This window comes from Gymnogyps californianus, chromosome 18 (genome assembly GCF_018139145.2).
Source record: "Gymnogyps californianus isolate 813 chromosome 18, ASM1813914v2, whole genome shotgun sequence".
In the NCBI taxonomy this organism is placed as follows: Eukaryota; Metazoa; Chordata; class Aves; order Accipitriformes; family Cathartidae; genus Gymnogyps; species Gymnogyps californianus.
The window spans coordinates 861,822-889,570 of NC_059488.1; the positions used below are offsets into that span (position 1 = coordinate 861,822).

The window sequence follows — 27,749 nt, forward strand, 5'->3', positions numbered from 1 at the left end:
CTTCTTTTGCACCACTTCCCTGCCTGGTTTAGTGGGTGGGATGCCTCTAGTCCGGAGGCTGGGAGCTACTTGGTTTTCCAGAAACACTGGAGGAAAATGGCCACCAGGCCTGCCACTATGGCCAGCACGATGAAGGAGACGGCACCTGCCCACAGACTGGGCTGGTGCCCCTTGACGTGTTCCAGAGCCTCCGTGGGGATCATGTTGGTGAAGTTCAGCATGAAGCCCAGCGTCCATCCGATGTCCATGTTTGCTGCCTGAGGTGAGAGAGCAGAGGAGATCATCCAAAAGTGCCTCTCCCAGGCACTGGTAGCTTCGGTGCAAGGGACTGGTGGGCACCTCTCCCATGAGCTGCCCCAGCTGTGATTTCACACATGGACCTGGCTGTGGTGAACCTGATCTTACCAGCACCAGTTACACAGAGAGCTTTCCCGTCCCCCCTTCCCAAGGGCTAAGGGCAGCTGAACATGGATGGCTGCTCTGGTCCAGATGTGCCTCTGTGACCTGCGCGTGATTTTGGATCTGAGCTTTCCTCCTCCCCAATGATCCTTCAAATTTGGTCATATTCTGGTTCAAATGGGTCATGGGGCCACCATCACCTCTCTGATGCTCAAGTCAATTCTGCCCAACATCAGAGACCAAGGTGGCCAAATTCTGCTCTGCACTTCTCTGACCCCCTTCAAATTAGCTTATGTTCACACCAGAGTAAATGAGAAACAAGCTGGTGTCAGAGGTTTGGGGGCAGGTAAAGAGTGAAGCTGTGCTGGTGTCACTGGGTAGCAGCCATGAGATGGGGACCCATTTCTGGCGCAGGGGACTCCAGGGATGCTGCTCCTGAGCGTGTCTTCGGGCCAGGGCAAGGATGCAGCCGCAGCTGCCTGCCCGCTGCCGCTGCCCCGCAGGGTGGTTACCTGCTGGCTGAAGTGGATGCTGCTCCACGTGTGCTCGTTGAACTTGTAGCCATCGAGCAGCAGCGTCAAGATGTAAATCGCCACGGAGCAGTACGTGTGTAGGTACTCCTTCTCGTGCGGGAAGGTCTCCACCAGCTGTGGGGCCATCGGGGGACATGGTGCAATGGAGAATGAGAGATGCTCAGAAACCCTCCCTAGCCCAGGGAACAGCAGGACGTGTGCTTCCTGGGCAGAGAGTTGGGACAGGACAAGCACAGGGCTCCTCGCTGCCCTTCACAGGGCTCTCACCTCTGCCCAGTTCTTCTTGCAGAAGGTCTGGACCGTGGAGTTGGTGTCACTTAGAGACTGCTGGCTGGTCAGGTTCAGGAAGTGGAAGGTGTAGTAGAACCCAGCGAAGGCCTGGGGGATAAGGGGAGACGGTGAAGACTATGTCTCCTTCCTCACCCAAAAAAAAACCGCCCAGGGGCCCCTCTTGCCTGGGGACAGAGTCCCATGTAATTCCCAGGGTTCTGCATCCAGCACCCACATGATGGTCTACCAGAAAGTCTTCGAGCTGGTTGACAAGCCCTGGGGCTGCTGCTTGCACTCTGAACTAGCTCAAACTTGCTCCTTGGGACAAGATCTTCCCATTTTCCTCAGGGAGGGCTGGGACATCGCAGAAGGCAGAAGCCACCTCCCAGCATGGAAGAGGTTTGCAGATGAGACCAGCTCGGGGGTCCCCTCTCTCCCCACCCCCTCCCACAACCAGTGGCAGAAGAGACTCCCACCCTCCATCCTTGCCCCCCACAGCCACGGGGACGGAGGCTCCTTACGAAGAACTGTCCCCGCACGGGTGGCTGATAAACCCCGTTGAACCCGCACGTCCTGTTGGCCCCACAGGTGAAGCTGAAGAGTTTCTGGATGGCAGTGCTGCACGCTGCTGGGTCCCCTGTCCCCGTCACCGTGAGGACCTGTGCAGGGCTGGGTGTGCTCGGTGCACGGACACAGGGACTGTCGTAGAGGCCTGCCATGGTGATGTTCTCCTGGTATCCCTTGGGATAGCAGGGGTGTGATATCTGCTGGGAAGATGGGCTGCCCTGGAGAGAGTGCGAGGCGTTAGTGGGGCTTTGTGTGGGCTGCCAATGAGACCCTACCCCACAGCCCATCCTGTGCTTAGACATTCCCAAAAAGCAGGATCTAGACCCTAGGAGGATTTGAGGAGAAGCAGGATCCATCCTTTGCACGACTAACCTGCCCACCGCTTTTGTTGGTCCTGCTCTTGGCCCCACCACTGAGCCGTGCTGCGGCGGCAATGCCGCTGCCAGCCTGTGCTGCCCTGCAGGGATGGCAACCTGCTCCCGAGGGCAGCACGTGCTCTGCCTGCACGGAGAGCTTGTTGCTCTTGGCGTTCGCTCTGTCCCCACTGCATCTTGCAGGCCCTAGCCCGGAAAGGACCAAAGATGCATGCCGCCTGCACGCTCCCCAAACATCTCTGTCTCCCACAGCGCTGGACTGTGCGCTCTGTCCGAGGTGAGGACGGGAGGACACTGCTTAGTGGTGGAGCGGTGTGCAGGAGGGGTGTTGGGAATCCTCTCTCTGGGCAGAAATTGAGGAAGGGTGAGTGAATGGTGACAGGGAAGAACCTAAGGATACAACTGGGCTTGGGAAATGATGAAAAATACCATTACATGTCAACATCTGGGGAGAAGGGAGCCCTGGCAGGGAACCACCACCACTTTCCACCCAAATGAGAGAAATTTTTGGTTCAGTAGATAAAATCTAAGCCTATCCCAGTTTTTTTAATTTGTGAAAATTCCCAATTCCCTAACACTTTTCCACAGGCACGCCCAAAATTTCTGGAAGATATTTTTCATGGCAATGGGAAATGGTTGAGCAGATCCTGGTGACCAGTGGCTGTGGTACCTGGTGGAGAGCTGCCAGCAGCATCTTCAAGGCCTGCGTCTGCCCATAGCAGAGGTAGCTGTGGGTGTAGAGTGAGTAGTTGGTGCCGTACAGCCTGAAGAAGACGGAGGTGTTCTTGTCCTCAATGGTGACTCCAGGCTGGAAGGTTATTTGTGTCGAGGCACCTCCAAGGTCCAGAGCTCCGAGAACCTCGGTGTCCTGTGGATGTTCCCATTTCTCTGCAAAGGAAAACTGGCCCAATAAGACAGCAAGTGTTAGTCTGAACTGGAGGGAGTCACAGTCCCTGTCCCTTCCCTCAAGGTTTTGTGGGCTCAGAAGCCCCTGAGGGACCTTCCACGTCCTGTCTCCCTGTTTAACCCCTTCCTGCCTACGTCCTCCTCGACCCACATAGACCTCCACGTAGCACTGAGGTCTGGCCCCTTGGCTGCTGCACATCAGCTGGGATCCAGAGACTTTGAGGAGGGAAAGAGTAACACTTTCATCTGGGGTCTGATATTGGTGCATCCCTGTGATACCAAAATCGACCCATATGCAAGTGGAGAGCACAGGGCCAGGCTGAGCTGGACACAAAGACCCTTGATTCTGTTAATCACATCAGTGGCGTTGAATCTGCAGTTCACAACAACAGGCTACATTTATTTGGGTGAGTAGTGCCCTAAAACTACATTTTTCTCTCCTCTGGCTGTAGCTCAGACAGGGATATATACACTGCTCACCCCTCCTCTGCCCACTCCCCCAGCCCGCACCTTGATGAGCGTCTCCAGCAGGTAGTTGACGGTGATCCAGCCGAAGGAGCCCTCCTCATTCCCCGTGAGGATCTGAGCTCCGCGGAAGTCCAGAGGGTACTTGCCAATGGCCTTGGTGACCTCGGCGAAGACCTGCTCGGCCTTGGTGCTGTTCTGCTCCCTGCCCACGTGTAATGATAATAATACTAAAAGAATTAGAATATACAAAACAAGTGATGCACAGCGCAATTGCTCACCACTCGCCGACCGATACCCAGTTAGTTCCTGAGCAGCGATCTGCCCCTCCCAGCCAGCTCCCCCCAGTTTATATATTGGGCATGATGTCATATGGTGTGGAATATCCCTTTGGCCAGTCTGGGTCAGCTGTCCTGGCTGTGTCCCCTCCCAGCTTCTTGTGCCCCTCCAGCCTTCTTGCTGGCTGGGCATGAGAAGCTGAAAAATCCTTGACTTAGTATAAACACTACTTAGCAACAACTAAAAACATCAGTGTGTTATCATCAACATTATTTTCATACTAAATCCAAAACACTGCACTATACCAGCTACTAGGAAGAAAATTAACTCTATCCCAGCCGAAACCAGGACACCAGGGAAGGAGATAAATACCACGTGGTGGAGGAGGCAATGGCTGGGGAGCTTTCGGAGCAGGGCTAACAGCAAGAGGCTGCCGTCTTCTGCCAAGGAGCGGGGCTGCTCAGAGGCAGGACACGTCCCCATCCATCCCTGCCCTGCCTGCGGGCTGGCTCCTGCAAGCTGCCAAATCCCTCGACTGGTGCGTTGGGAGTCTCCCTAAAAACGCTGCCTGCGGGCTCTGCCTGAGCATGCGGGAGGGTGAATGCAAGTCTGGCAAAGGAGGTTCACCCGCCTCTGGGGCTGCTGCCAGGCGGGGGCTGGAGTGGGCTGGGGGCTTTCCCCGTGGGCACGGTGAGCGGCTCTCTTGGACGCCCCGGCGGACTGCAGACATGGATGCTCTGCCCATCACCAGGGCCTGCCCGGGCAGCAGCCCCCCATACCCCCAGCCCCTTGTGCCCCCAGCCCCCTGTCCCAGCCCCCTGCGCCGGCTAGGATGCAGAAACGCCTGGTGGGGAAGCGGTCGGAGGTGCGCGGCTCCGGGCAGTGCCAGTACCTCAGCAGCCGCATGCCCGCTGTGGCCCCCAGGTAGGTGGGGGTCTCCCGCTGCTGCTCTGCCGGGACGATCTTCATGGCCTTGTCCAGGCAGGGCTTCAGGCTGGCTCCGGCCCCAGCGGGGTCGTCTGCGTAGCTGGAGATGCCGGGTCCTGCAAGAGGGCAGCCCGTGATGGAGCGAGCTCCGTGCCACCCAGGAGGGACAGGACAGCAGCGGACACATCCACCCAGAAAGTCCCTAGGTGTTTTTCCCCGCATACCCGGGCTAGTTGTGCCCTTGCCAAGGGTGTCCCTGGAAGGGCAGTGCTCAGAGCTGGTCTGCCTGGCGGCAGCATGCACACCATGGCCACGGCACGCTGTGGGAGCTGGCAGTGAGCTCCTGCTCTGGACGGAGGGGGAGGGCTGCAGTGTGAGTCTTGTGATGCTGAGCACATGCTTAATCCCAGGGAGGCCGAACTGCCCGAAGGCGGCCAGCCGGTCCCACAGCACCTGGTCAACAAACAGAGCAGTTCCTTATTTCCCTGGGGAAGGGGCAGGCTCTCCTTTGTCCTGCTGGGAGGGCACGTGGAGCCGATACGCACACGCAGAGGTGCCCTCTGCACCGCTTGTTTGAGTTCCTATTTCTAGAGGCTGGCACCAGATCTGAGCGCCCAGCATGGTCCTGCGGTGGGTAGGGACAGGCTCTGGGGTGGAAATATCACTATTTACCTTCCCCCGAGCTTTGCACACCATTGTTGCCATTAGCCCATGTACCCTCTCCCTTACACTTTGCCCTCTGCTAGACCTTTGCAGTTAACCAGTAACTGCCACACCACCGCTGCAGAGCCTGGATTTGAGGTTGAGGCGAGCTCTGAGTCCTCTCACCCCCTGCCCAGGCACCTCTGCCCTGGCCTGGTGGCCTTTGCCAGTCCCAGCCCAGCTCCATGTACCTTTTAACTGACCCTACCTCCCCTCGCTAGCCTGGTCCTTTTCTCCAGAGAGACCAGTGCTTGGGCCAAAGCTCAACAGCACCTTTGCAATAGGAATAAATGCCCCCTTCCGTATTTATAAATGCCCCTTTCCGTATTTATAAATGCCCAATACATAAATGCCCTTTGGGGTGTTCACCATTTGCCACGCCTGGCATGAACCAGCCAACTCACCTTGGCGCTGTGGGACAGCCACCCTGGCAAGCACCAGGGCTGGCCGGCCCCAGCGACCCCCAGCTGAGCAGGGGCAGGGGAGAGGGACGGACACGTCCCGGCACACTCACCGGGCACGGTGCAGGCCTCCACCTGGGAGATGATGCCGGTGCCGTTCTCCTTGTCCGCGGGCCACCGGTAGATGTAGAGAGCCGTGTGTGTGGAGCCAGCGTCAAACACCAGACCGTACTGGAGGAGGCAGAGGGGACACGGGATGTCAGGGGGTGCAGACCAGCGTCACCCGCTGCAGAGTGGAGCTCCAGGAGAGCCAGCAGAGCTCCTGGTGGGCAGGGGAACCGCGAGTGGCCAAACGAAGAGTGTCCCCAGAACAGGGAAAGCCCTGTGACATTGCAGTCACCAGCTGTGGCAAGGACAAGGCTCCATCACAAGCCCTTTGAGCTGGCAATGCTCTGCGATGAAAAGGCTGTATGTGCTGTAGGGCCAGTCATAGTGACCAAACTCTGCCAGACCCACCTGGCATGCCAGCCTGTGTGGGAGTTTGTCCCCATCTTGGTGACAAACAGCACAGCCTGCCTGAAACCTGGGGAAAATCCTATACCAAGGGGCAGCCAGCACCCAAGTGAGAGGGGGCGGCTGTGCTCTTCCTGAGGACCCTACCTTGGTGCTGGGAGGCAGAAATACGTCCTGCACATTCACAACGCTCAGAATGAGGGCAATGATGCTGAAGACACAGGTGGCTGCCAGGAGACCTGCAACGGCCTTGCCTTTGTAGTCCATCCCTCCTCCAACCTGCAAGAACAGCCCCAACCCCCAGCTCAAACCTCTGCATTTGCAAGGCCAGTTTTGAAATGCAAATCTCATGGATGGATATGGGACCTGTCAAGATAGGACTTTCCCTAACAAGGGCTTGAAGCCATTCTCTGGTGCATGGCTGCTCTTACGGGAGGCTCTTGGCAGTCTCGGGGCTGGGACATCCTCTCCTTCTGAGCACTCCCTCCCTGGGTGATTTTCAGCACGTTTTTTTCAGCCCTGCCTTCTCAACTGCAGCCCTTCAGGTCCCTCTCTGCACGCAGCCTGGACCCCATCCCTCTGCCCTGCTCAAACCACCGGCTGGGTGGCAGGTCAGCATCTCCCTTCCCAGCAGTGTTGCTGGGGGAAGCACGGCAGAGGCCAACAGGAGTCCCAGACTGGGAGCAGGACCATGCCCTGGCAGGTTCCCAGCGTGGCCAACCCCTCCAGGGTGCAGAGCCACATCTCTCTGGCGCCCACGTGCTGCCATCGTACCCTTCACCCTTGCAAAACCTGTCCCACAAGACTTGGGACCATCAGGTCACATCTGTTGCCCAACAGGCCCAGACTGTCCCTGAGGGGGTCCTGTCCGCTCCAGGCAGGGGAACAGCATCTCCAGCCACATGTCTCCTGCCTGGTCCAGCTCTCCTCAGCTCTTGGTGATGCCACAGCAGGTAAGCAGACCCGCAGGGACAGCGTCCTTGCCTGCAGGTGATCCCCAAGCCTCTCCTGGAGCCCCAAGGGCAGGCAGAAGGGCAGAGGCAGAAAGCTCCTCTGCTGATCTGAGCACACACAGCCCCGTAGCCAAGCTGGTGTGCCGACAGCGATAGCGTTGCACGGGCAGGCAAGGCCAGCGGGCTGCGGAGGAGCCCTTGGGGCATGGAGCAGGTCCTGCGCCTCCCACTCGTCCAGCCAGAGCTCAGCTCCTGGCAGAATCAGCCCTGAGGCATCAGTAAGAAATTGCAGCAGAGAAGCAAAGCCAAAAGGGTCTGGTTCTCTGCAACGGCCTCAGCACACGGCAGCTGACATGTCCATGTGCTCAGCACCCCACAGCTGGTCCAGATGTGCTTTTCTAAATGCACAGCTCTCCCTCCTCCTCCTGCACCACCCTGTTCCGTGCCACCGGCTGCACAGGCAGCATGCCTGCAGGGAGTCAGGCTGACCTCCGTCCACCGTGTTAGGCTGCAAGCCAGACTCCAGCTGAGCAGTGGATGTCCCGAGAGCCCTGCACACAGCCTACAGAAGTGGTTTAACCCAACCAGTGCTTTGGGGTGGCACCTGGAGGCTGTCACTTGGCTACACAATTCTCCTGTGAGCGCATAAAAACACAGAGAAATTCCCTTGCCCTTTCGCCAGGCCGGGTCAGCGGCTTGAACAGGAGAGGAAAGACCTTTGGCAAGGTCAAAGGAGATGCTGATTCCCGTTTCAGAGTCAGCATCCCTGGTGACAAACAAGGGTGGCCAATCTCCTGCATGACATGAGAGGTATAATGACGGACAGCAGCTGTTCTTCTGGCCCACGTCACGAGACACAGGACTACAGGAAACCCTTATCAGACCTTATCTTACAGCCAGGAGCCCTCCCCTGTACGGTGGCTGTGGCCAGAGGAGATCATATGGAAGCACCTGATGAGTCCCTGTGTTGTCACATCTGCAGTCCTATCAGCCCTGCTAGAGTTTGCCCAGATATAACTGTGTCGTTGGGATGTGATTCCCCTGCGCCAGATAACACAGCAATGGCAAAAGTTCCCAGCCCAGCCCACATCCTGGAAAATTCTGTCCCAGGCACTGTGCGATGGAAGGGTACGAAATGGTGAGAAATCGCACCACCCTGCATGGGGGAGCGGGTGGGAAATGGGTTTCACCTGCCCTGGTAGGGACTAATTTCCATTTTGACTGGGCAGGAGGCAACATCCGAAGGCAGCACAGAGCCAGCGAGGCCCGGGGAGGAGAGCAGGGCATGGGGAGGGAGCCCAGCGGGTGGCAAACAAGGCGAGAGGCGTGTGAGAAGCTGATCAATCTGCCCAGCCTTTCAGTGGCACCTCGGGGCTGGCCGGCACTGCTACCCGCTACCGTACGTGGCAGGTTCAGTTGAGCAGCAGGGACGGGAAGGTGGTGGTGATGCCTCCAGAGCTAAAGAAGAGGCACATTGCTGCACAGCACCGCAAGGAGCAATGCCTGTCCATTTCAATGTGCGGAAAGTTCACAGCTATGCACAGCTCTTGGGTCATCGCTGCACTTGTTTTTTGTACGACTGGGCACAATGAAGTGCCCTACAAACACCCACGGGATGTCCCTCACCTTGCAGCGTCCCTCATGCGGAGGCACGGGCCCAGTGTTCAGGAGGAATGGCTCAGAGGCACTGCAGGGTCTAAACTGTCTGTCACTCAGGAAAACAGGAAGCTGACTTCCCCACCGTGCATATTTGGGATTTCAAAGTCAGAAAGGCTCTTAAGATTATGAGAAAGCGGGTGAACATGCATGCCGGGAGCAGCTTTGCCAGGCAGAGCGGTCCCCTGCCTCCCATCTCTCCCACCAGCGCTGAGGCTCAGCAGTGCCCTCCATGCCCCGTCCACGTCCCCTCCGTGCCCCTCTGCCCACCGCACCGTGGGCACCTCGTGCAGCGAGTGGCTGCCCCAGCCCTCTCCCTCTCGCTCCTCCGGCCCCCGCCGAGCGTGTTTATCCCCAGCACTCAGCTCCGCTGCTGGCCAGGGCGCACCTGGGGCTGAGCCCACCACCGTCCCTCCAAGCACAGCTCCATCGAGGGGCACCCCAGCCCCCTTCCCTGCCCGCTGCTCACCCAGGCTGCTCCCGGCTGCTGCTCCCGGCACTGCCGCGCTCGCCCCGGTGTCAGTGCGTACCTGGAGTGCGGAGCCCCGCTCCTGGGACAAAGGCTGTCCCGAGTCGCTGGTATGGCCCTCCCCTTGGCCCTGGACCAGCAACCTGCCCAGGAGAGTGCTTGTCCAGGAGGCAGCTGGGCTGAGGCTGGAGAGCCGGGGTGGAAATAGCGTCTGGCGTTAACCACTTCGCTGCTGGAGGAGCTGGTCTGCCTGGGAGACCTCCACCCATGGGGGTGGTGTGGGTGCCTGCACTGCCCGGTGTGACTTCAGCAGGGGGGCAGCTCTCCGTGAAGCTCATGACAAGCCCAGCCTGCACCTCTGCCCCTCGGGGAGCCTGCGAGCAGGCTGGCCCCGGGAAGAAGGCAGCGGCTGAGGTCTGGGAGCCCCGCAGACCTGCTGCATAAACACACTGCAAGGTAAAGCATGGGCCAAGCCTGCCACCCTGCACTGCTGCTGTCACCTGGCTCTGCCGTACCCCACGCTGCCCCGTTGCAGGCAGAGACAGGCTGGCAGAGGGGCCCAGGACAGAAAGAGGAGGCACCTGGCAGGCAGAGACCTGTCCCCATGGCCAGGGACCTGTCCCCACAGCCAGGGACCCATTCCCATGGGGTGGTGCAGGCAGAGGTGCAGGCAGGCCGGAGTGCTGCCCCAATGCAGGCAGTGGCTGCCACTGAGCTTCCCACCCCTGCGCCGCAGGCAGCGCTGAGCTCCCGCCCTGAGCTAGCCGGCGAAGCAGCCCGGACATCCGACATCCGTGGCCAGCACGGTCTCGGTGTGCTCTCACTTTCACTTTGCATTGCTCCACTGGCCTGGGTGCAGGCAGAGCTGCGCAGGCAGGGCAGGCAGGGCCGGCAGGGCTGCCCTGAGGCCGTGCCTGGGGGGATAGGCAGAGGGAGCACCGGGCTCTGCCCAGCTCGGCACACCTACGCAGGAGGAAGGAAGAGTGCTCCTGGCACAGGTATGGCGGGAGCCGCCCGGGACTGCAGCCACCCTGTCCCCGAGGGCTGGGCAGGAGGGAGCCTTCGCCCCTGCCCTTTCCTGGGACAGGAGCTGCTGGCAGGCAAGTGCCCAGGTTCAGCCCCACTCGATCCAGGGTGTTCCTCTGCTGCCGGCCACGGGACACGTTCAGGGTCTCCACACCCGGCTGCTCCGTGTCCCAGGGGATCATTTAGTGGATGTGCCATTCCGGAGCTGCCGGGAGAAGGGGACCCCGGGAGGAGACGGAGAAACAGGGCAGGAGCAGGCAGGTTGGGGCTGCCCTTGCAAAGACCATCCCTCCCCACAGCCTGGCGCCGGGATGCAGACGCGCCTGCTCAGGGCAGTGGGCTGGAGCTTGGTGGCCGTGCTGGGGGTGACCGGCTTCCTCCTGGTCCTGACCCCGGTGAAGGATGCTGCCCTTCCTACAAGGAACAAAGTAGGTGCCCAGTGGGACCTGGGGGAGCCCGGGAATGACCACCAGCCCCTTCCCACCTCTCATCCTTCCATCAGCCCTGCCTTCCTCTCCACTTGCAAGTCTTCCCATAACCAGCCGAGCTTTTCTGGGCTTAACCTAATCAAGGTGGCACTGGGCAGATGAACCACCCCGCCTAAACCATGGTCCTGGCTCCTTGTTAAGGAAGGGAGAGAGAAGAGCAGCCCTCCTCCCGGGGCTGCTCCCTTTTCCATCCCAGACACTTTCTCTTCTCTGTTTTCAGACTTCCAGAGCATGTGGTGGGTTACATCTCTCTCTCCTGTTGCTTTCTGCTGGCTTTTGCAGACTGCTAAAAAATAGTCAGGGTTTGTGAGATTTGCTACTCCTGAAGGTCTGGGAGCAGCTTTGGCAGCCGGAGCCCTTTGGGACATGCCTGGCTGCCTCCCTGCTCTGCAAATCACCCTGCTGAGCTGCACCTCTTCCCTTTCTGAGCTGCACCTCTTCCCTTTCTGAGCTGTAACGCCCCTGAATGGCTAAATCAGGGGTGTTAGAGGTTGAGCGGGGCTGCTAAAGGGAGGTGGAACATGCAAACCTGTGCTGCTCATGTTCACGCACAGCAAGCGAGAGCAGAAGCTCTCAGAAACTCCCGTGGCACTCAGTGAAGCCCCGAGCATGCTGCGATCCCGTGTCCCCTCTGCCTCCCCCAGTATGGTCTGGTGTTTGACGCTGGCTCCACGCACACGGCTCTCTACATCTACCGGTGGCCCGCGGACAAGGAGAATGGCACCGGCATCGTCTCCCAGGTGGAGGCCTGCACCGTGTCCGGTGAGTGTGCTGGGACGTGTCCGTCCCTCTCTCCCAGCCTCCTGGATCACTGTCCCAGACTCTTACAGCATCATCGGTGATGTGAGGAGTCTTTCAGCCTGCGCTGGGCCAAAGGGAGATGGCCTGGTGGAAGAACCAAAGTAAAGGCTTCAGGGGGATGGATAGTTTGCACCTTAGGGAGCCCTACAGTAATTGGGGGATCCAGAGGTGGGTAAGGAATTTGGCCCCCAGTTAGCACGGTTCCTGGAGCCAGTCCAGTCTTGCAGCCGGTGGTTGTGCATCAACTCGCAGCTTGGGATGCTGGATGTGCAGAGTTTGCTCCTTCTCCCGTGCAACCGCTTCCTTGGCTCTTCTTCCCACAACATCTCTTTGCAGCTTCTTTCATAACGTGTGGCTTCATGTTCTCACGGGGCCTCCTAAAAGCTCTGCAGAAGTCCCTAAACATTACTGTGTTTCTGCTGTTTTTTGGTGCGTGGTTCCCAAGTGCTCTTTGGGTCAGCAGTTTTCATTTTGGTATCTCTATGGCACCAAACACAGCAGAGTTTTGGGCTGTGACTGGGACATCGGGGTATTGCCAAGGAGGTCCAGAGAGCTCCTTGGGCCTGGGGAATGGGTGGACATGTCCTGTCCCTCCTGGGTGGCACGGAGCTCGCTCCATCACGGGCTGCCCTCTTGCAGGACCCGGCATCTCCAGCTACGCAGACGACCCCGCTGGGGCCGGAGCCAGCCTGAAGCCCTGCCTGGACAAGGCCATGAAGATCGTCCCGGCAGAGCAGCAGCGGGAGACCCCCACCTACCTGGGGGCCACAGCGGGCATGCGGCTGCTGAGGTACTGGCACTGCCCGGAGCTGCGCACCTCCGACCGCTTCCCCACCAGGCGTTTCTGCATCCTAGCCGGCGCAGGGGGCTGGGACAGGGGGCTGGGGGCACAAGGGGCTGGGGGTATGGGGGGCTGCTGCCCGGGCAGGCCCTGGTGATGGGCAGAGCATCCATGTCTGCAGTCCGCCGGGGCATCCAAGAGAGCCACTCACCGTGCCCACGGGGAAAGCCCCCAGCCCACTCCAGCCCCCGCCTGGCAGCAGCCCCCGAGGCGGGTGAACCTCCTTTGCCAGACTTGCATTCACCCTCCCGCATGCTCAGGCAGAGCCCGCAGGCAGCGTTTTTAGGGAGACTCCCAACGCACCAGTCGAGGGATTTGGCAGCTTGCAGGAGCCAGCCCGCAGGCAGGGCAGGGATGGATGGGGACGTCCTGCCTCTGAGCAGCCCCGCTCCTTGGCAGACGACGGCAGCCTCTTGCTGTTAGCCCTGCTCCGAAAGCTCCCCAGCCATTGCCTCCTCCACCACGCGGTATTTATCTCCTTCCCTGGTGTCCTGGTTTCGGCTGGGATAGAGTTAATTTTCTTCCTAGTAGCTGGTATAGTGCAGTGTTTTGGATTTAGTAGGAAAATAATGTTGATGATAACACACTGATGTTTTTAGTTGTTGCTAAGTAGTGTTTATACTAAGTCAAGGATTTTTCAGCTTCTCATGCCCAGCCAGCAAGAAGGCTGGAGGGGCACAAGAAGCTGGGAGGGGACACAGCCAGGACAGCTGACCCAAACTGGCCAAAGGGATATTCCATACCATATGACATCATGCCCAATATATAAACTGGGGGGAGCTGGCTGGGAGGGGCGGATCGCTGCTCAGGAACTAACTGGGTATCGGTCGGCGAGTGGTGAGCAATTGCGCTGTGCATCACTTGTTTTGTATATTCTAATTCTTTTAGTATTATTATCATTACACGTGGGCAGGGAGCAGAACAGCACCAAGGCCGAGCAGGTCTTCGCCGAGGTCACCAAGGCCATTGGCAAGTACCCTCTGGACTTCCGCGGAGCTCAGATCCTCACGGGGAATGAGGAGGGCTCCTTCGGCTGGATCACCGTCAACTACCTGCTGGAGACGCTCATCAAGGTGCGGGCTGGGGGAGTGGGCAGAGGGGGTCCCCCCTCCCTGCTGTGCTGCAGTCTGGGCTGGGAAGCCGATATCCCTGTGGTCACCCTGTGCCGGGTCCCCACGGGTAACTCCCAGTGCTGGGCAGTGCTCCTTCGCAGGCGAGTGGACCCACCCGCCGGCAGAGGATGTGGTCGGAGCTCTGGACCTCGGCGGGGCTTCAACCCAGATCACGTTCCTTCCTGGGACCACCACAGAGGACAGCAGCACGAGAGCCCTCCTCAGGCTGTACGGGACCAACTACTCCATTTACACCCACAGCTACCTCTGCTACGGGCAAAAGCAAGCCCTGAAGATGCTGATGGCATCCTTACAGCAGGTAACCGCCTCCAGCCTTGTGCTCCTCCGCTGCAGCCTGAGCCTCGGTCTCACTGCGTTGGGCAGGCAGCACCCACTGGGTGTGACGGCCGCTGGGCTCGGTGCCTGTGTGCAAACCCCGGCGAGGATGGTGGATACAACAGGGCCGCCATGGCGGGAGCCATCTCAGGGGTGTCCCAACAGCAGAGGGCAGGATTGAGCCGAGATGGAGATGGACACCCCAAAGCAGCAGGCGCTGCAGGGATGGTGGGTGCCCGGGGTCCCTGTCCCAGGGCCATCTTGCCCACCAGATCTCCACCCCTGTCCTGATGGAGGGGCTGTGTCAGCCCAGCCTCAGTCACAGGGGGCTGGAAGGACCCAGCCCTGGAGGAGGGAACCTGCTGGGTGCTGGGAGGTTGGGAAGACCCAGCAAGATTTTTTAGCACCAGTATGGAAATGAATAAGTTGGGTTTATGGGTAGAAATCTGACCGTGCTGGTCTTCAGCAGTAGGCACTGGGCATGGGAGAGAGAAGGGAGGTGGTGTTGCTGCACAGGGGGACCCTCATGTCCACAGCTTGGCTGTGGGGTGAGGGCTCAATGCCGGCTCATGCTGGTTGGAATGGACAAAAGGCCATGTCCAGAGCACGTTGCAAAGAGAAATCAGTGTCCGTTTTGTTTTTGCTTAAGCAGCTTCTCAGCCTTGGCTCTCCCTTGAGTCTGATGACCCTACAAAGGAAGAGTGGGGACAAAATGGGTCCACGCTCAGCACAGGGTGCAAACCCCCAAAGCCCTGGGCATGTGACCATCACTGTAGCTGATCCCTGACCACAGCGTGGTCATGCCATGCTTGTCCCCATGATTCTGTGCCTGCGCCCCATGGACAAGACCCCATGGGTGGTGGGGCCAGCATGCTAGTGTCCTGCATCTGGGTGTGGGAACAGGCGCTGTCTGTGGGCTGTTTCCCTCCTTTCCATCCTCATCCTCAGTGCCAGGGCAATGCTAATGGCTCCTGCTCTCTCCAGGGCAGCCCATCTTCCCAGCAGATATCTCACCCCTGCTACCCCAAGGGATACCAGGAGAACATCACCATGGCAGGCCTCTACGACAGTCCCTGTGTCCGTGCACCGAGCACACCCAGCCCTGCACAGGTCCTCACGGTGACGGGGACAGGGGACCCAGCAGCGTGCAGCACTGCCATCCAGAAACTCTTCAACTTCACCTGTGGGGCCAACAGGACGTGCGGGTTCAACGGGGTTTATCAGCCACCCGTGCGGGGACAGTTCTTCGTAAGGAGCCTCCGTCCCCGTGGCTGTGGTGAGGGTGGGGGGTTTTGGGGCACCAGAGGCTGGCCACGACCCCAGGAAAACTGCTGTAGGAGAAAAGTCTGAATAGTGCCAGCCCTGAAAGCTGGGATGTGCCCGAAGCATGGAGGCATGCAGGGTGCTCACCAGCATGCTGGGCAGAGCCAGACCTCTGTTGTTGCAGGACCAATCTCTTTCGGTGTGGGGAGCAGTCCCAGGGCTCCCTCCCAGCGGGTCGGCAGGCATCACCCTGCGGTGCTGAGAGGTGGCCTTAGGGACCCCTGCAGAGCAGCCAGAGGGAGGGGCGGGGGGTTGGCAGTGGCCTGGGTGCTTCACTAACCTGCCGCCTTTGGTCTTAAACACCCACAGGCCTTTTCGGGGTTTTATCACAACCTTCACTTTCTGAACCTGACTGGAGGGCAGTCCCTGAGCTCGGTCAATGCCACCATCAGGCAATTCTGCACCAGCAGCTGGGAGAAGGTGAGGTCCTGCCTAGGAGATGCCAGCCCCTGCCCACGTTTCACCTGGGCGATTGGCAGCCTGAGGGCTCATCCGCAGCCCATCCTCTGCTGCGCAGATGGCAGCTGGAGGGAGCTGGGAGGAGCACAAAGATCTCTGGACAGGGAGAGAGATGGGAGAGCAGCCTGCAGCCTCCCAGGTCCTCCTTGCTCCCCAAGCCCAGGCACTCCTGGGTCTTCGCTCGCAGCTGCACGGTGGGGCTCTTCCCCGCAGTGTGGGTGCACCGCGCGCTGCTCCGTGCTGGCAGTGCCCCCCCTGCTCTTCCACCTCTGCAGGTGCAGAAGGAGTTCCCCACGTGAACAGGAACCACCTCCGTGACACCTGCGCAGCCAGCTTCTACGCCCTCACCCTTCTCCTGCAAGGCTACAAATTCAACCACACGACGTGGCTTAACATCCACTTCGTCCGGCAGGTAGGAAAGTGCCCGGCAGCCCCAAGCTCCCTCACTTTGTGCCGTGAAGTGGCTGGCGCCCACCCTGCCGCTGCCCCTGCCCCTGCCCTGCCTGGATGGGGGAGCCGGGGATAACGGGGCAGCACGGTCCGCTGCCCGTGCCCAGGGCAGCTCTTGAGTTACACTCACAGGCACCTGCTGGGACATCTGCCCTGGGCCATTTATGCTCTCCCCCAGCTCGTCTCACTAACAGGGCATCTGCAGCCCAAAGTGTGCACACATACGGTGGCTGTGGAGCAGGGCCTGGGGGTGCAACAGCAAAGGTCTTCTCTAGCTCTCCAGCTTGCATGTTACTTTGCAGCCTTTCACATCCCTCCTCCTTCTCTGTCTGCACAGGTCGCTAATGTAGACGTGGGCTGGACTCTGGGCTACATGCTCAATCTCACCAACATGATTCCCTCGGAAACTCCCCAGAGAGTCGTAGGGCTCCAGAGAAGCAACTGGAGAGCAGCCACAGTTTTACTGGCCATCATGCTCGTCCTCATCTTCTGCCTGCTCACAGTCATACGCTGCCAGAAAAACTCCTCCGGTTATGAGAGTCTCTAGCAGCGCTGGCTCCAGAGGCTGCTGAAGCCACTTAGCCCTGCTGCCATGCTTGTGCGAGGAATTACAGGCTGGGGAATCGCTCCCATGTGTCCAGGAGCTGTGAACTTGTGATGTGGGGCGCCTGTGTCCTGGCCTGGTGAGCTGGAACCAGCACAGGCTTTAAAAAACCCTCCCTGTAGCTGTGTGCTCTCTGGTTTTCCTTTCCCCTTGCTGCTGGTTGGAGATGCTCTAGGAGGGAGGGCATGGACATGTGGGGCAGGGGCTCAGTGCTGGGGGTGTGGGGACCAGAGCGATATGGGGTGGCTGGAGATGGTGGGACCAGTGGGTCGGGGAAGAGAGAAGGGGTGTCTGACAGCAACAGGATCATCACGGGGCTGGTTACAGCCTGCAGCAGGTACCCCATGCGGGGCGGATGTGTCCTGCCCCATCCCGGGACAAGAGCCTGCATCGCCCACGGCCACCGAGAGGCTGGTCAAATGCTGGAACGGGCTTCCTGGAGAGGTGGTTGATGCCCCAAGCCTGTAAGCGTTTCAGAGGCATTTGGACAACACCCTTAATAACATGCTTTAACTTTTGGTCAGCGCTGAAGCGGTCAGGCAGGTAGACTAGATGGTCATTGTAGGTCCCTTCCAACTGAAAATACTCTGTTCTATTCTACTCTGTTCAGCGCCAGCCAGAGGGGCAGTGGCAACGGGGCTATGGGGGGAAGCTGGCCCGCTAGATGGGACTCGGGCTCTGCCCAGGACTGGGAAGCCCTGTGAGGCGGGGATGGCAGCAGCCCCCTACTCTCCTGCGTGAGGTTCTTCTCTGGTCCAGCTGCACCGTGTCTGTGCCTGGCAGACATCTCACCTCCCTTTCCAGCACACAGGGTGATTTGGGAACACTGCTGGGACATGTCAGGGGCAGCTCCTGGGGCCCCCCTTACATTTTTGGGTAGTCCCACTGGTGGCAGTGGATGGGTGAGGTGAGGACAGCCCAGCTCTCAGAAGGAAAAGGCCTGTCCTCGTGCCCTGCTGGCTCCTCTCCGAGGTCTGGCAGACGCTGCGAGGTCTCCAGCGGCATCTCCCACAGCACTGAGCAACGTTGACTCTCCCCTGAGTCCCCGTCATCACCAGCCCTTACCCGGGTGACGGAAAGAAGAAAATTGTAACTGTTCAGGAGCAAAGTAACAGGCGTTTCCCCATTTGCTGCCTTTTACAATGTTTATTTGGGTGACGAGAACTGTGAGATGCCTGCCTTGCTGCAGAGACACCAAAGGTCAGCTCCTTGCCGCCGGGAGACAAATAACAAGATGAGTCATCCACAGGGCAGATGACAAATGAGCAGAACCCAAGGCAAAGGCAAGGGCGCAGTCGTGGGCAGGACCCAGCTCAGCCGCGTGCGAAGGGTCAGGGCAGGACTCGCAGCCTGCTGGAGTCTCAGCCTGACACCCACGGTGCCCAGGCCTTCTGCTGGTGGGACAATCTGGGCTCCAGGAAGACACTCAGGAACATCGATCCCTTTATCCCAGAAGAAAAGGAAGATGAGATGATGAGATGAGATGAGATGAGATGAGATGAGATGAGATGAGATGAGATGAGATGAGATGAGATGAGATGAGATGAGATGAGATGAGATGAGATGGATGCTCTGGGGAGACATGGACCATGCTTCTGACTTTGGATGCTCAGTTTGCCTTCTGTCTTCAAGGCCATCAGATAAGCCTGAACCACACACCCCCAGGAGAGCCAGCTGGGGTCCTGCAGAGCCTTGCATGCTCTCACGCTGGCACACCCGGCAGGGACCTCCCCGGCTGTTGGCGACTGTGCACAGACCCAGCATCACACGAAGCACCCTGTCACCAAGCGCCTGCAGCCGTGCGCTAACAGTCTGGCGCTCAGGGAGCTCTTCCACATCCAGGCTGGCTCTCCACGGCCCCACGTGCCAGCTGGTGGGATGGAGGCCAGATCTGTAACAGGCACAGCGGTGTAAGGAAGCAGATAGGCATGGCGGGGGTTTCTGTGGTGTGTAGGCTGATCCCAGCAGGTCTCCACAGGAGCGGAGCTCTGCTGGAAACCTCACGTGGTGCCTATCTGCATGCTGGAGGCAGTCCCGTGGGAGGCCAGACCTTGGTTCTTCAGTGCTATAGAGGTTAATGTGCTCAGCATCGTTGAAGCAGCCTCAGGCTGCCAGTTGTGCTGGCAGAAGCACAGGGCACTGCAGTGCAGACAGCCCTCCAGCCCCGATGTGCTCTTGCCACGCTCCGAAACGCAGCTGGGCTCCTACCCCCACAAGAGCAGGAGCAGGGCAGCAAGCCCCAAGGCAAGGGTGAGGATGATGAAGGCGACGGCTGCAGCCCACAGGGAAGGAACATGCCCCTTCATCCGCACCGGAGCCTCTGCCGGGATCATGTTGGTGAGGTTCAGCATGTAGCCCAGCGTCCAGCCGACATCAGCGCTCCCCGCCTGCCCGAGGAGAAAGGGGGACGATGAGTTAGCTCTGCAGGAAAGCCACACTGATGACACAGGGCCACCTACTCCCGCACAGCCCAAACTGGGTGTGGTAACTGGCCCCACACCCAGCGCCACACTGGGATGTGGGGCAGGCCCGCTTTCTGGACTGTGGCTCTCACAGCACCCCAACGTGGGAATCTGGCTCTTTTCCCCAGCGCTGCCTCTTCTCCTGCCTGCAGGCTGGGTTTGCTGCCTACCTTCATCTGGAAGAAGATGTTGTTCCAGCTGGTCTCATTGAACTTGTAGGCGTCGAGGAGGAGTGTGAGGATGTAGTTGGCGTTGGCGCAGTATTTAGGCAGTCGCTCAGGATTCTCTTCAGGGTAGCTAGAAGACAGCTAGGGTAGGGACATGTTTGGGGAGGAAGAGAAGTTATTTGCAGGCAATATCCATGCAGGGACAATGCCCTGACGACTGCTGCACGAGGGGCAATGGCTCCGCAGTCACCAGCGTCCAGAAAAAGAATTCTGGACCAGGCAGGTATTTTGGACCTGTCCACACAGGGCAACTCCTTTGAGGAGGATTTACACTCCACATGGCAAGAGAGACATATGGGAGCTCCTCCTGCCCCAGATTCTCCCATCTCAGCCTCCTCGTGCAAGGGGCTCCTGCTCTCTGCCCCGTGGTGGTCCTAGCACATCTCTTGGCCTTATCCATCCCCGTTTGACTCGTCTCCAGAGTGGTGCCAGCAGCTGGCTCTCCTCTCGCCATCCTCTAGTGCTACAGACCCACCTCCATCCCCAGCTCCTGTGCTGGAGGGGAGATTTTGCTGCCTTCACCTGCTCTGGCTGTCCCTTTCCCAATGTTGCATGAGCAAGGAGAGTCCCCAAGGGTGGGTGCAGGATGGTCCTGGCTCCCGCTCCTCTTCCCCCACCCCAGGACCCCTTTGCTTGTGAAGCTTCCCCACAGCCTCCCATCGCGGGGAACGTACGTCTTCCCAGCTTCTTGTGCAGAAATGCTCGATGGTCTCCCTGACAGTGGCCAGCGACTGCCCCTCGGTCAGGTTGAGAAACTTGAAGTTATAGTAAAAGGCAGAGAAGGCCTGAAAGGCAAGAGGCAGAAATGTCGTTGAGGTACAGTGGGGAAAACCCCCAGGCAGCTGCCCCCGTCTCCCTCGAAGCAGGAGGTGGGCTTTGTCCTTCACCGGGTTTGTGCCACCCTTGTATAGTCCCAGGGCATCGTTGTCCATGTCCCAGCAGAGATGATGGGCTGGGGGTGTAGGTGCCTGCTGGCTACGGGCAGAGCCTTGCCTGAAGGCTGCTGGCTAAGCTGGTTTTTTTTTGCTGAAAACTTGGCTTTTGACTAAGCACCTGTTTTATTAACATGGTCCCATTTGGAGAGCTGGCTGGAAAACCAGACGGCAGCAATCCCTGGTGTGCCCTGGGGCAGTGGTAATTTGGGAGCTCCTCGCCCCCATTCTGCTGCGGGGAGGTGACAGTGCCATGGGGCACGCAGGGACACCACAGCACCCGGGGACATGCTCTGCCGCAGAGGTGGGAGGAGGGATTTGCCTTACAATGAACTGCCCGCTGGCTGGGGGCTGGTAGACGCCGTCGAAGGTGCAGTCCTGGCTCTGCCCGCACGCTGAGAAGTTGAACAGCTTCTTGACAGCAGCCAGGCACCCGCTGGAATTGCCCCTGCCCTCCAGGGTCACATTCCTGTCACTGAGGGTCAGGCGCGGGTCGCTCTGGTTCGTGCAGGGGCTGGTGCGGAAGGAAGACAGCAAGATGGTTTCATTGTAGTCTTTTGGGTAGCAAGGGTGATCGGCTCGCGTGCTGGAGGACGACTCCTGGGAATAGCAAAATCACAGGCTGCAGCCTCCTCCAAGCCCTCTTGGCGGGCATGCCGGGCAGCAGGATTCACCCAGCGCTCGCCCCAAAGCCGTGGGCGCCGGCATCTCCCACCTCCTCAGCAGGGAAAGACCCTCCTGCTCTTTAATCCTGGTCTCGCTGGCCGTCTGCAGTCCCAGCCTGAGCTCAACACTAATTCTCGCTCTGCTTTGTCTCATTCCCTCTCCCACGGTGGCAGACCAATTTCACGGACCCAGCATGTCTCTCCCCTGGCCAGCAGGATCATGATTTGGGGCGTGCAAAGCCCTCTCCACCCCAGCTCTAGCTCTGTCTCTAGCTCCAGCCCCAGCCAGGGACACCACCTGGGACCTTCCTGGCTGTGCAGCAGGAGCAAACCCTTCTGGCTCACCAAGGCTGCTTCTCCTGGCAAAGTGCGGCTCCGTGAAGACCCTCTTCCCCTCCGACCTTCCAAAAAATGGCCTGAGAAAGATCTCTGGTTCACTTTTCTCAGATCCGTGCAATCACAGAGTAGTTGAGGTTCGGGGGGGGGAGCTATAGGGTCCCTGTGCCAACCCCCTCCTTAAAGCATGACCAACTAGATCGGGTTGCTCAGAGCCTTGTCCCATCAAGTTCTGAAGGGATATCTCCAGGGATGGCGACTCCTTAGCATTTCTGGGTCCTATTCTGATATTTGACCATTCTTATTGGGAAAAACTTTCTCCCTGCATCTGGTTGGAAACTCGCATGTTCCAGGTTGTGCCCGTTGCCTCTTGTCCTGTCACTTTGCACCTCTGAGAAGAGCCTGCTCCTGCCTTTTCTACACCCTGTGCGAGGCAGCTGTGTCCAGCCAGAAGATCTCTCCCGAGCCGCCCCTTCTGATGCTTGCCATGCTCCTCTCCACATCTGCCTACCCGTGCTCCAAGGAGTCTGTACCTGCTCTCAGTCCCTGCTGGTGTCTCTCTGGAAGAGCATTGCCTGTTCTTATTTTATGCACTAAACAACTCTGTGGCTGGTATCATGAGACCAGAGTCCAATTACCCCCCCAGTTCCCCTCTCACCACAATTAATTCCTTTGCCAGTCGCTTCAGCATCTCATTCTGGCCGTAGCAGAGGTAGCTGTGTGTGTAGATGTTGTAGTTATACCCGTACAGCGTGAACTTGGAGGTTTCATTCCAGTTTATCGCTGAACCTTCAGGCATAAAGCTGATTTGAGTGGATGCTCCTCCAAGATCCAGCGCCCCAAAAATGTTGGCCGCCTCTGGACGAACCCATGTGTGTGCTTTGGGGGAGTACTGCCAAGGTGAGACAGGAGAGGAAGAGGAGTAGTACACGGCTGGGCCTACTTGCCCTGAGCAAAATTCTCATCCCATTGAAGTCAATAGGGTTTTGGTACTAAATTCAACGGGTATTCAATTCAATTATTTCCGTACGTGAGGCCCCACTGCCTTCCTTGCCCAACCAGCCTGGCCATTTATCAGAGCCAGAAAAAACAGAGGTCGAACTGTCTGATGGTCAAGGTGTGCCAACATGCTGTGGGCTTTCGTGGCTCGGAGTCACCAGTCCCCAGAGCAAAGCGCTGGTGGGGACCTGGCTTGGAGGGGCTGCCCTTCCTGACGAGCAGGCTGCAGAGGAGCTGGTGCAAGGGGAAGGACAGAAGTCCTCCCAGAGCCTGCACAGGAGCCCGACAGTGCCAGCACCGCTCTCAGCTGTGGCAGCGCTGGGATAGAGGGTGGCAGGAAAGAGGTTTGGTTCAAGCTCCCTTCAGACTGGCACATGGAACCAAAACTGGAGTCTCCCAGCGCCACAGGGAGATGGACACAGGGAGATAAAGCCCAGCAGGAGCAAACGGTCCCCCTGGGCTGCACGGCCGACCTCACTGTCCCCAGAAGACCCTGTGTCCACAGGGTGCGGAGATGTGCCCTTAGCTCTTAACAGACACACTCCCATTCCGGATTTCTCCCTCCTCTTTCACTGTGGGGAAGCCAGAGGATAACTGGCTGCTTCCCCTAGATCATTCCCGAAAGCCGTTAACCCTGACCTTTCCTTCTGTGCTAAGCAAGCTTAAGAAAAATCAGAAAAACTGTATTAGCAAAGAAGGAGTGGGTGTTTCACCCTTCTCCCACCTTAGTGAAGGAGTCCAGCAGGTAGTTGATGGTGATCCATCCATAAGCCCCCTCCTCCTCTCCCGTAAGGATCTGAGCCCCTTTGAAAGCCACGGGGTACTCTTGCATGGTTTTAGCAACTTCGGCCAGGACTTGGTCTGCCGCTGAGCTGTTCTGTTCCCTAAGAAGGACTCAAAGGTCAGGACACATACCCAGCTACATCAATACTACAGAGGAAACACAAGGGAACAGTGGTTTTTTCCCAGTTCCACATAGTCCAGTTTTTTGCAACAAGCACTTTGTGTGAAATGATGTTTCCTGCTACATAACTTGTCAAAGCTGCTCGTACAGAGTAAATCCCAGCTGTCTAGACTTGGCATCACAAATCTAGGAGCAAGAGCAATCTCTTCCCTCCAGTGCAGCTTGATCCCAGTCAAAGAGAGGTTTGCCAGGCCACCCTTCCCTACCTAAGCATCTTCATAGTGCTGGAGGCCAGAGGGGATTGCACTGCAAAACCCAGGTTTGAACAGCACCCACTGACTGCACCAAAGCCGGGGCTGGTTGCTGAGCTCGAGTGGGTCTTTTGGGAAGGTGCCAGCCTGGTTTCAGAGCTCTGAGTGGGGAAGATGTCTCGGGGCTGCTGGCATGTGCTCGCTCTCTGAAGCGAGTAGCCTTCAGGCTATGACCTGCCTCCTTCCCAGGGAAGGGGTCTGATTGCCAGGGCACGGAAATAATGTTAGAGATCTGCAACCATAAAACCAAGAACCATGAAACGAAGGTTGACATTTGAAGAGAGCCAATACGGGCTGGTGAAAGGTAAGGGCAGGTCCCGCAGCACCCCGTTGCCTTCTCCCTCTGCCCTGCTCCCCCACCAGCACCCATCCATCTGGGCAGACGGCACATCTCCTGGTGGCATCTCAACTCCCTTGTGTTTAAGGAATAATGAAGAGCAAACAAAGAGCTCTGAGAAACATTTCTTGCTTGGAACTGGGCATGCAGCACCATCCTGGGACGTGGGGTCCCAGGATGCCAACAGACACCTCTGAGCAGCCTCTCTGCCCCAGGGCCAGCTCTGCTCAGGACAGCTCAGCCACCCGTGTGTCCCCACCGGGCTGCCTTCTCCCCATTCCCCAGTCGCTTGCTCACGGCAACATGAGAGCTGGGAGCTCCTGGCAGCCTGGCCCCATGCGGGACACTGTGCCCTCGCAGTGGCTGCTTGCGGCTCGGTCACTGCTCCGTCACCCCCACGCCCCACAGCGATACCTCAGTAGCCTCATGCCTGCCGTTGCTCCGAGATAAGCTGGGACATCCCTCTGTTTCGCAGCAGGAACAACCTTCAGGGCTTTACGCAGGCACTCCCTTAGGGAATCACCGGCTTTCGGGGGATCGTTGGCATAGCTCGATATGCCTTGCCCTGGAAGAGAGTCAGGCTGGGACAGGCTGATGGGAATGGCTGGGGACAGGGATGTGGGAGCAAGAGGGCACAGGGCAGTGAGGTCTGTCACCTCTTAGCAACAAAGACTGCTTTTCCAGGGTCCCCTGACCCACGCTTACGTTCCTCTCCTACGGCTTCCCATGTCTCCCATGCTTTCAGCAGTGTCCCCAGCTCTATGGGTGAGACCTTCCCCAGCCAGGACAGCAGCTTGGGCAGCTGGGGACAGTCCAACGTGGAGGAATGAATCTTCCAAGCACCAAGGTGCTTCAGTCCCACCAAGTGTGTGGGCACTACATGGTGCTGAGGGCCCTCCGACCATGAGCGAAGCCAGCGGGGAGTCAGGGACCACCCTGCCTGCAGCCAGGGCTTCCCACTGTGCCAGCAGTGACAGTGTGATGGACAGAGCTGCCGAGTGTGGGCAGGCCAACAAGAGGAAGGGCCAGGTCATCCCACCCACCACACGAACTCGCAGGGCAGCACCGAGCCCGTGGCAGGGGGATACTGACCCTGGACATCACAGGACAAGGTCTGGCTGACCACACCAGTGTCGTTCTCCTTGTTGGAATCCCACTCGTAGACGAACAGAGAGGTGTGGGATGAGCCTGCATCAAACACCATCCCATACTGGAAGGAAAAACCAAGACATCACACTGGCAGGAGGAGCAGCAGCCTGCCCCATGCCCCACCACGGGCCTGCCAGGGTGGTGGGGCCAGAGGATGCCCCAAAAAACATCTCTCTAAGGCACAGCTGTCCGCACCGTGGCAGAGCAGAGCGGTGGCAGCGCGTGGCCTCAGCATGGGCATTTCTCATGGCGACTGAGGGCCTTTTTCATTCCCTCTCCTGAGGTCTGTGCAGCAATGCCAGCTCACACAAACATCTTCTTGGTTGTTTCCTCATGCTTTTTTATTTTCTTTCTTGGTTACGTACCTTCTGTGTCTGCAATGGCCCCACTTCAGGGCCAGCAACTCTCCCATCTCCAGTGCTCTCTGCTACCCCCATGGTTGCACCCAGCCTGGGCAGAGACTGGCAGGACCACACCAGCCCCAGTCCAGGAGCACCCAACTGTGTGCCTCTCCCCGGTAAAGCCCTCCACCTCACCCTAAAACCGTGCTAACCCTCTTCCAGCAGCCAGGGTGGGATGCCAAGCTGCAGGCGAGGGACAGGGAGGAGCCACGATGCTTGTGCTGTCCGTGTGAGCAGGTTAGGACAGGCTGGTGGGAGCTGGCAGGAAGAAAGGCCATGTGGAGGTGTATCACCCTGCGGTGCGGTGCTCTGGGAGGGCAGAGGGAGCGGGGCAGGGCTTTGTCCTACCCATCTGCCCCAAGGGAATCTCCTTGAAACACGTCAAGCGCATAGCATGGTGCCTAGTTTCAGAGGAGGCTTCCCTCCCTGACTTTGAGGTGGCCAGGCTGTATTTCTTCTGCCTGCATCCTGAGATGGGAAGAAAACACCCGCCCAGCTACTACAAGGGAGTTCCTACTGACCCCCCTTCACCTCCTAACCCCAAAGATAAGCTGTTGTCTCCAAGCACCTGCCCAAGGTGACTGGCCTCTGCAGTGGTGCTCGGGGACCTTCTTTTGGTCTCACCTTGGCCGTGGGTGGCAGGGTGACATCTTCGATCTTCAGCAGGCTGAGAACAAGGGCAATGATGGAGAGTGTGACCAGCACCCCAACAGTGGCATTGGTGAGGTGCTTCTTGTTAGCGAACATTGTGGTAAAGGCTCCTGCAAACCCAAACACAGGAGAAAGGCGGTTGGACACAGCCAGCTGGGAACAACGCTAGTCAGTGAGAGCTGCAGGGAGATCACCTCTGAAAGCTGTCCCCAGGCTGACACTATCTTCAGCTGTGTAACTCCAAAATCCTGGTGGATAATCAGATCTTTTCCTGGGAAAAGCAGTATTAGGAGAAAATAGGGGGGGGCTGGAGGAAACAGGGGTTGGTTGCCCAGCAGCCTGGCACAGCCGTGATGGGATCGCAGCAGTCCTCCAGGTCCCTCACCTACTCCTGCTCGGCTCACCACTACCGGGAAGGATCAGGTCCAGGAGGAGCGAAAGAAACACTGCACCAAACAGAGGAGAGCATGGGAAATTGCAAAAAACCTCAACGAGAGATATTGTAGACGGGGAAGGCGATTTTATTTTACAAGATGTAAGTAAGGTCAGCTCACCTGCTGGCACTCCCAGACCCGTGCACCCAGCAGCACCCAGACGTGTGTGCCCAGGTGGGATCGCTCCGAGCTGGCTTGCGAGTCCTTGCTGTGGCTCTCGGCTCCTCTGCTGCCGGCAGCAAACCCAGCTTGGCCTTGCCTTTTATGTCGTTTGGAAATGGATACTGCTTGAAAACCTTTTCCCCGTTATTTTCTCTCAGACCTCATCAGCCTTAGGCAAAACTCTTGAATATCACTTCTCTTGTTTGTCTTATAGGTGTATTTATGGCTTAGTTCGGCATCTTCCTGACACCTTATCTTCAGCCAATTAGTTCCTCCTCCTCATTTCAATGAAATGACACATAGGAGCCCTGCAGCAATTAGCACATACCTCTCCTTTTAACCCTTGTCTCCCCGCTTCTTTGTGCTTTTACACACACTCACACATTTCTGTTCTCTCTTTGCTCTCACCAGTCTTAGTATTTCCATTTCGAGTCTCTACAAGGTCTAGAAGAGGCGAGAGTGATACTTCCAGTATCCAATGCCCTGAAATCACACACAGAGTGGTAGGTGTCTTGAGAATAAGTTTTGTTACAATGAGAAGGAAAATCACATCAGAGGAGGAGGATGGCCCTGCCAGGGGGGTCTCAGCAACGCTCGCTGAGCTTTGCCAGGGCAGATAGGAGAGGCCAAGAGGGCCAAGACATTGTCATGGCCCAGCCGGGACTGCAGTCGCCCCTTCCCCGTGTGTGACCCAGCTTCGAGCTGCTCCTGGGCTGGGGGGTCCCTGCAGACACAGGGACCTCAAGGAGAGGTGGGTGAGTGGGGAGGACTGCGGTCCTCACAGCCCCCAGCTCTGCCAGAAGCCTCCCATCACTCCGGGCCCGCGTTCGAGGCTCAGCGGTGCAGGCAGGGTACCACACCCCAGCCCCAGAGCCCCGGCACCCCTGCCCTGGGACTGGGAGGGCTGGTGGATGTGGGGACCTGC

The 27,749-nt window shown here is 58.4% G+C and overlaps 3 protein-coding genes across 3 annotated transcripts; 1 reads left to right on the plus strand and 2 right to left on the minus strand.

The window, feature by feature from the left end:
• Positions 1-65: 65 nt before the first annotated feature.
• ENTPD8 (ectonucleoside triphosphate diphosphohydrolase 8) lies at positions 66-6,603 on the minus strand. Its single transcript, XM_050908041.1, has 9 exons — positions 6,484-6,603; positions 5,937-6,054; positions 4,686-4,836; positions 3,560-3,719; positions 2,814-3,044; positions 1,724-1,987; positions 1,200-1,310; positions 912-1,046; positions 66-257 (listed from the first exon to the last, which is right to left on the minus strand). The coding sequence occupies exons 1-9, from the start codon at positions 6,601-6,603 to the stop codon at positions 66-68; spliced, it is 1,482 nt and encodes a 493-aa protein (XP_050763998.1).
• A 4,148-nt stretch (positions 6,604-10,751) lies between these two features.
• On the plus strand, positions 10,752-16,797 carry LOC127023735 (ectonucleoside triphosphate diphosphohydrolase 8-like). The gene is given in 9 exon segments (XM_050908018.1): positions 10,752-10,868; positions 11,573-11,690; positions 12,369-12,519; positions 13,484-13,643; positions 13,771-14,001; positions 15,003-15,266; positions 15,651-15,771; positions 16,085-16,212; positions 16,588-16,797. Coding segments are annotated over 9 exon segments (1,500 nt in total).
• Positions 16,798-19,058: 2,261 nt separating this feature from the next.
• Positions 19,059-26,324, minus strand: LOC127023826 (ectonucleoside triphosphate diphosphohydrolase 8-like). The gene is made up of 9 exons (XM_050908142.1): positions 26,202-26,324; positions 25,120-25,237; positions 24,442-24,592; positions 23,200-23,359; positions 22,135-22,368; positions 20,803-21,075; positions 20,218-20,328; positions 19,487-19,624; positions 19,059-19,241 (listed from the first exon to the last, which is right to left on the minus strand). Exons 1-9 carry the CDS (start codon positions 26,322-26,324, stop codon positions 19,059-19,061), a joined length of 1,491 nt encoding a protein of 496 aa, XP_050764099.1.
• Positions 26,325-27,749: the final 1,425 nt, after the last annotated feature.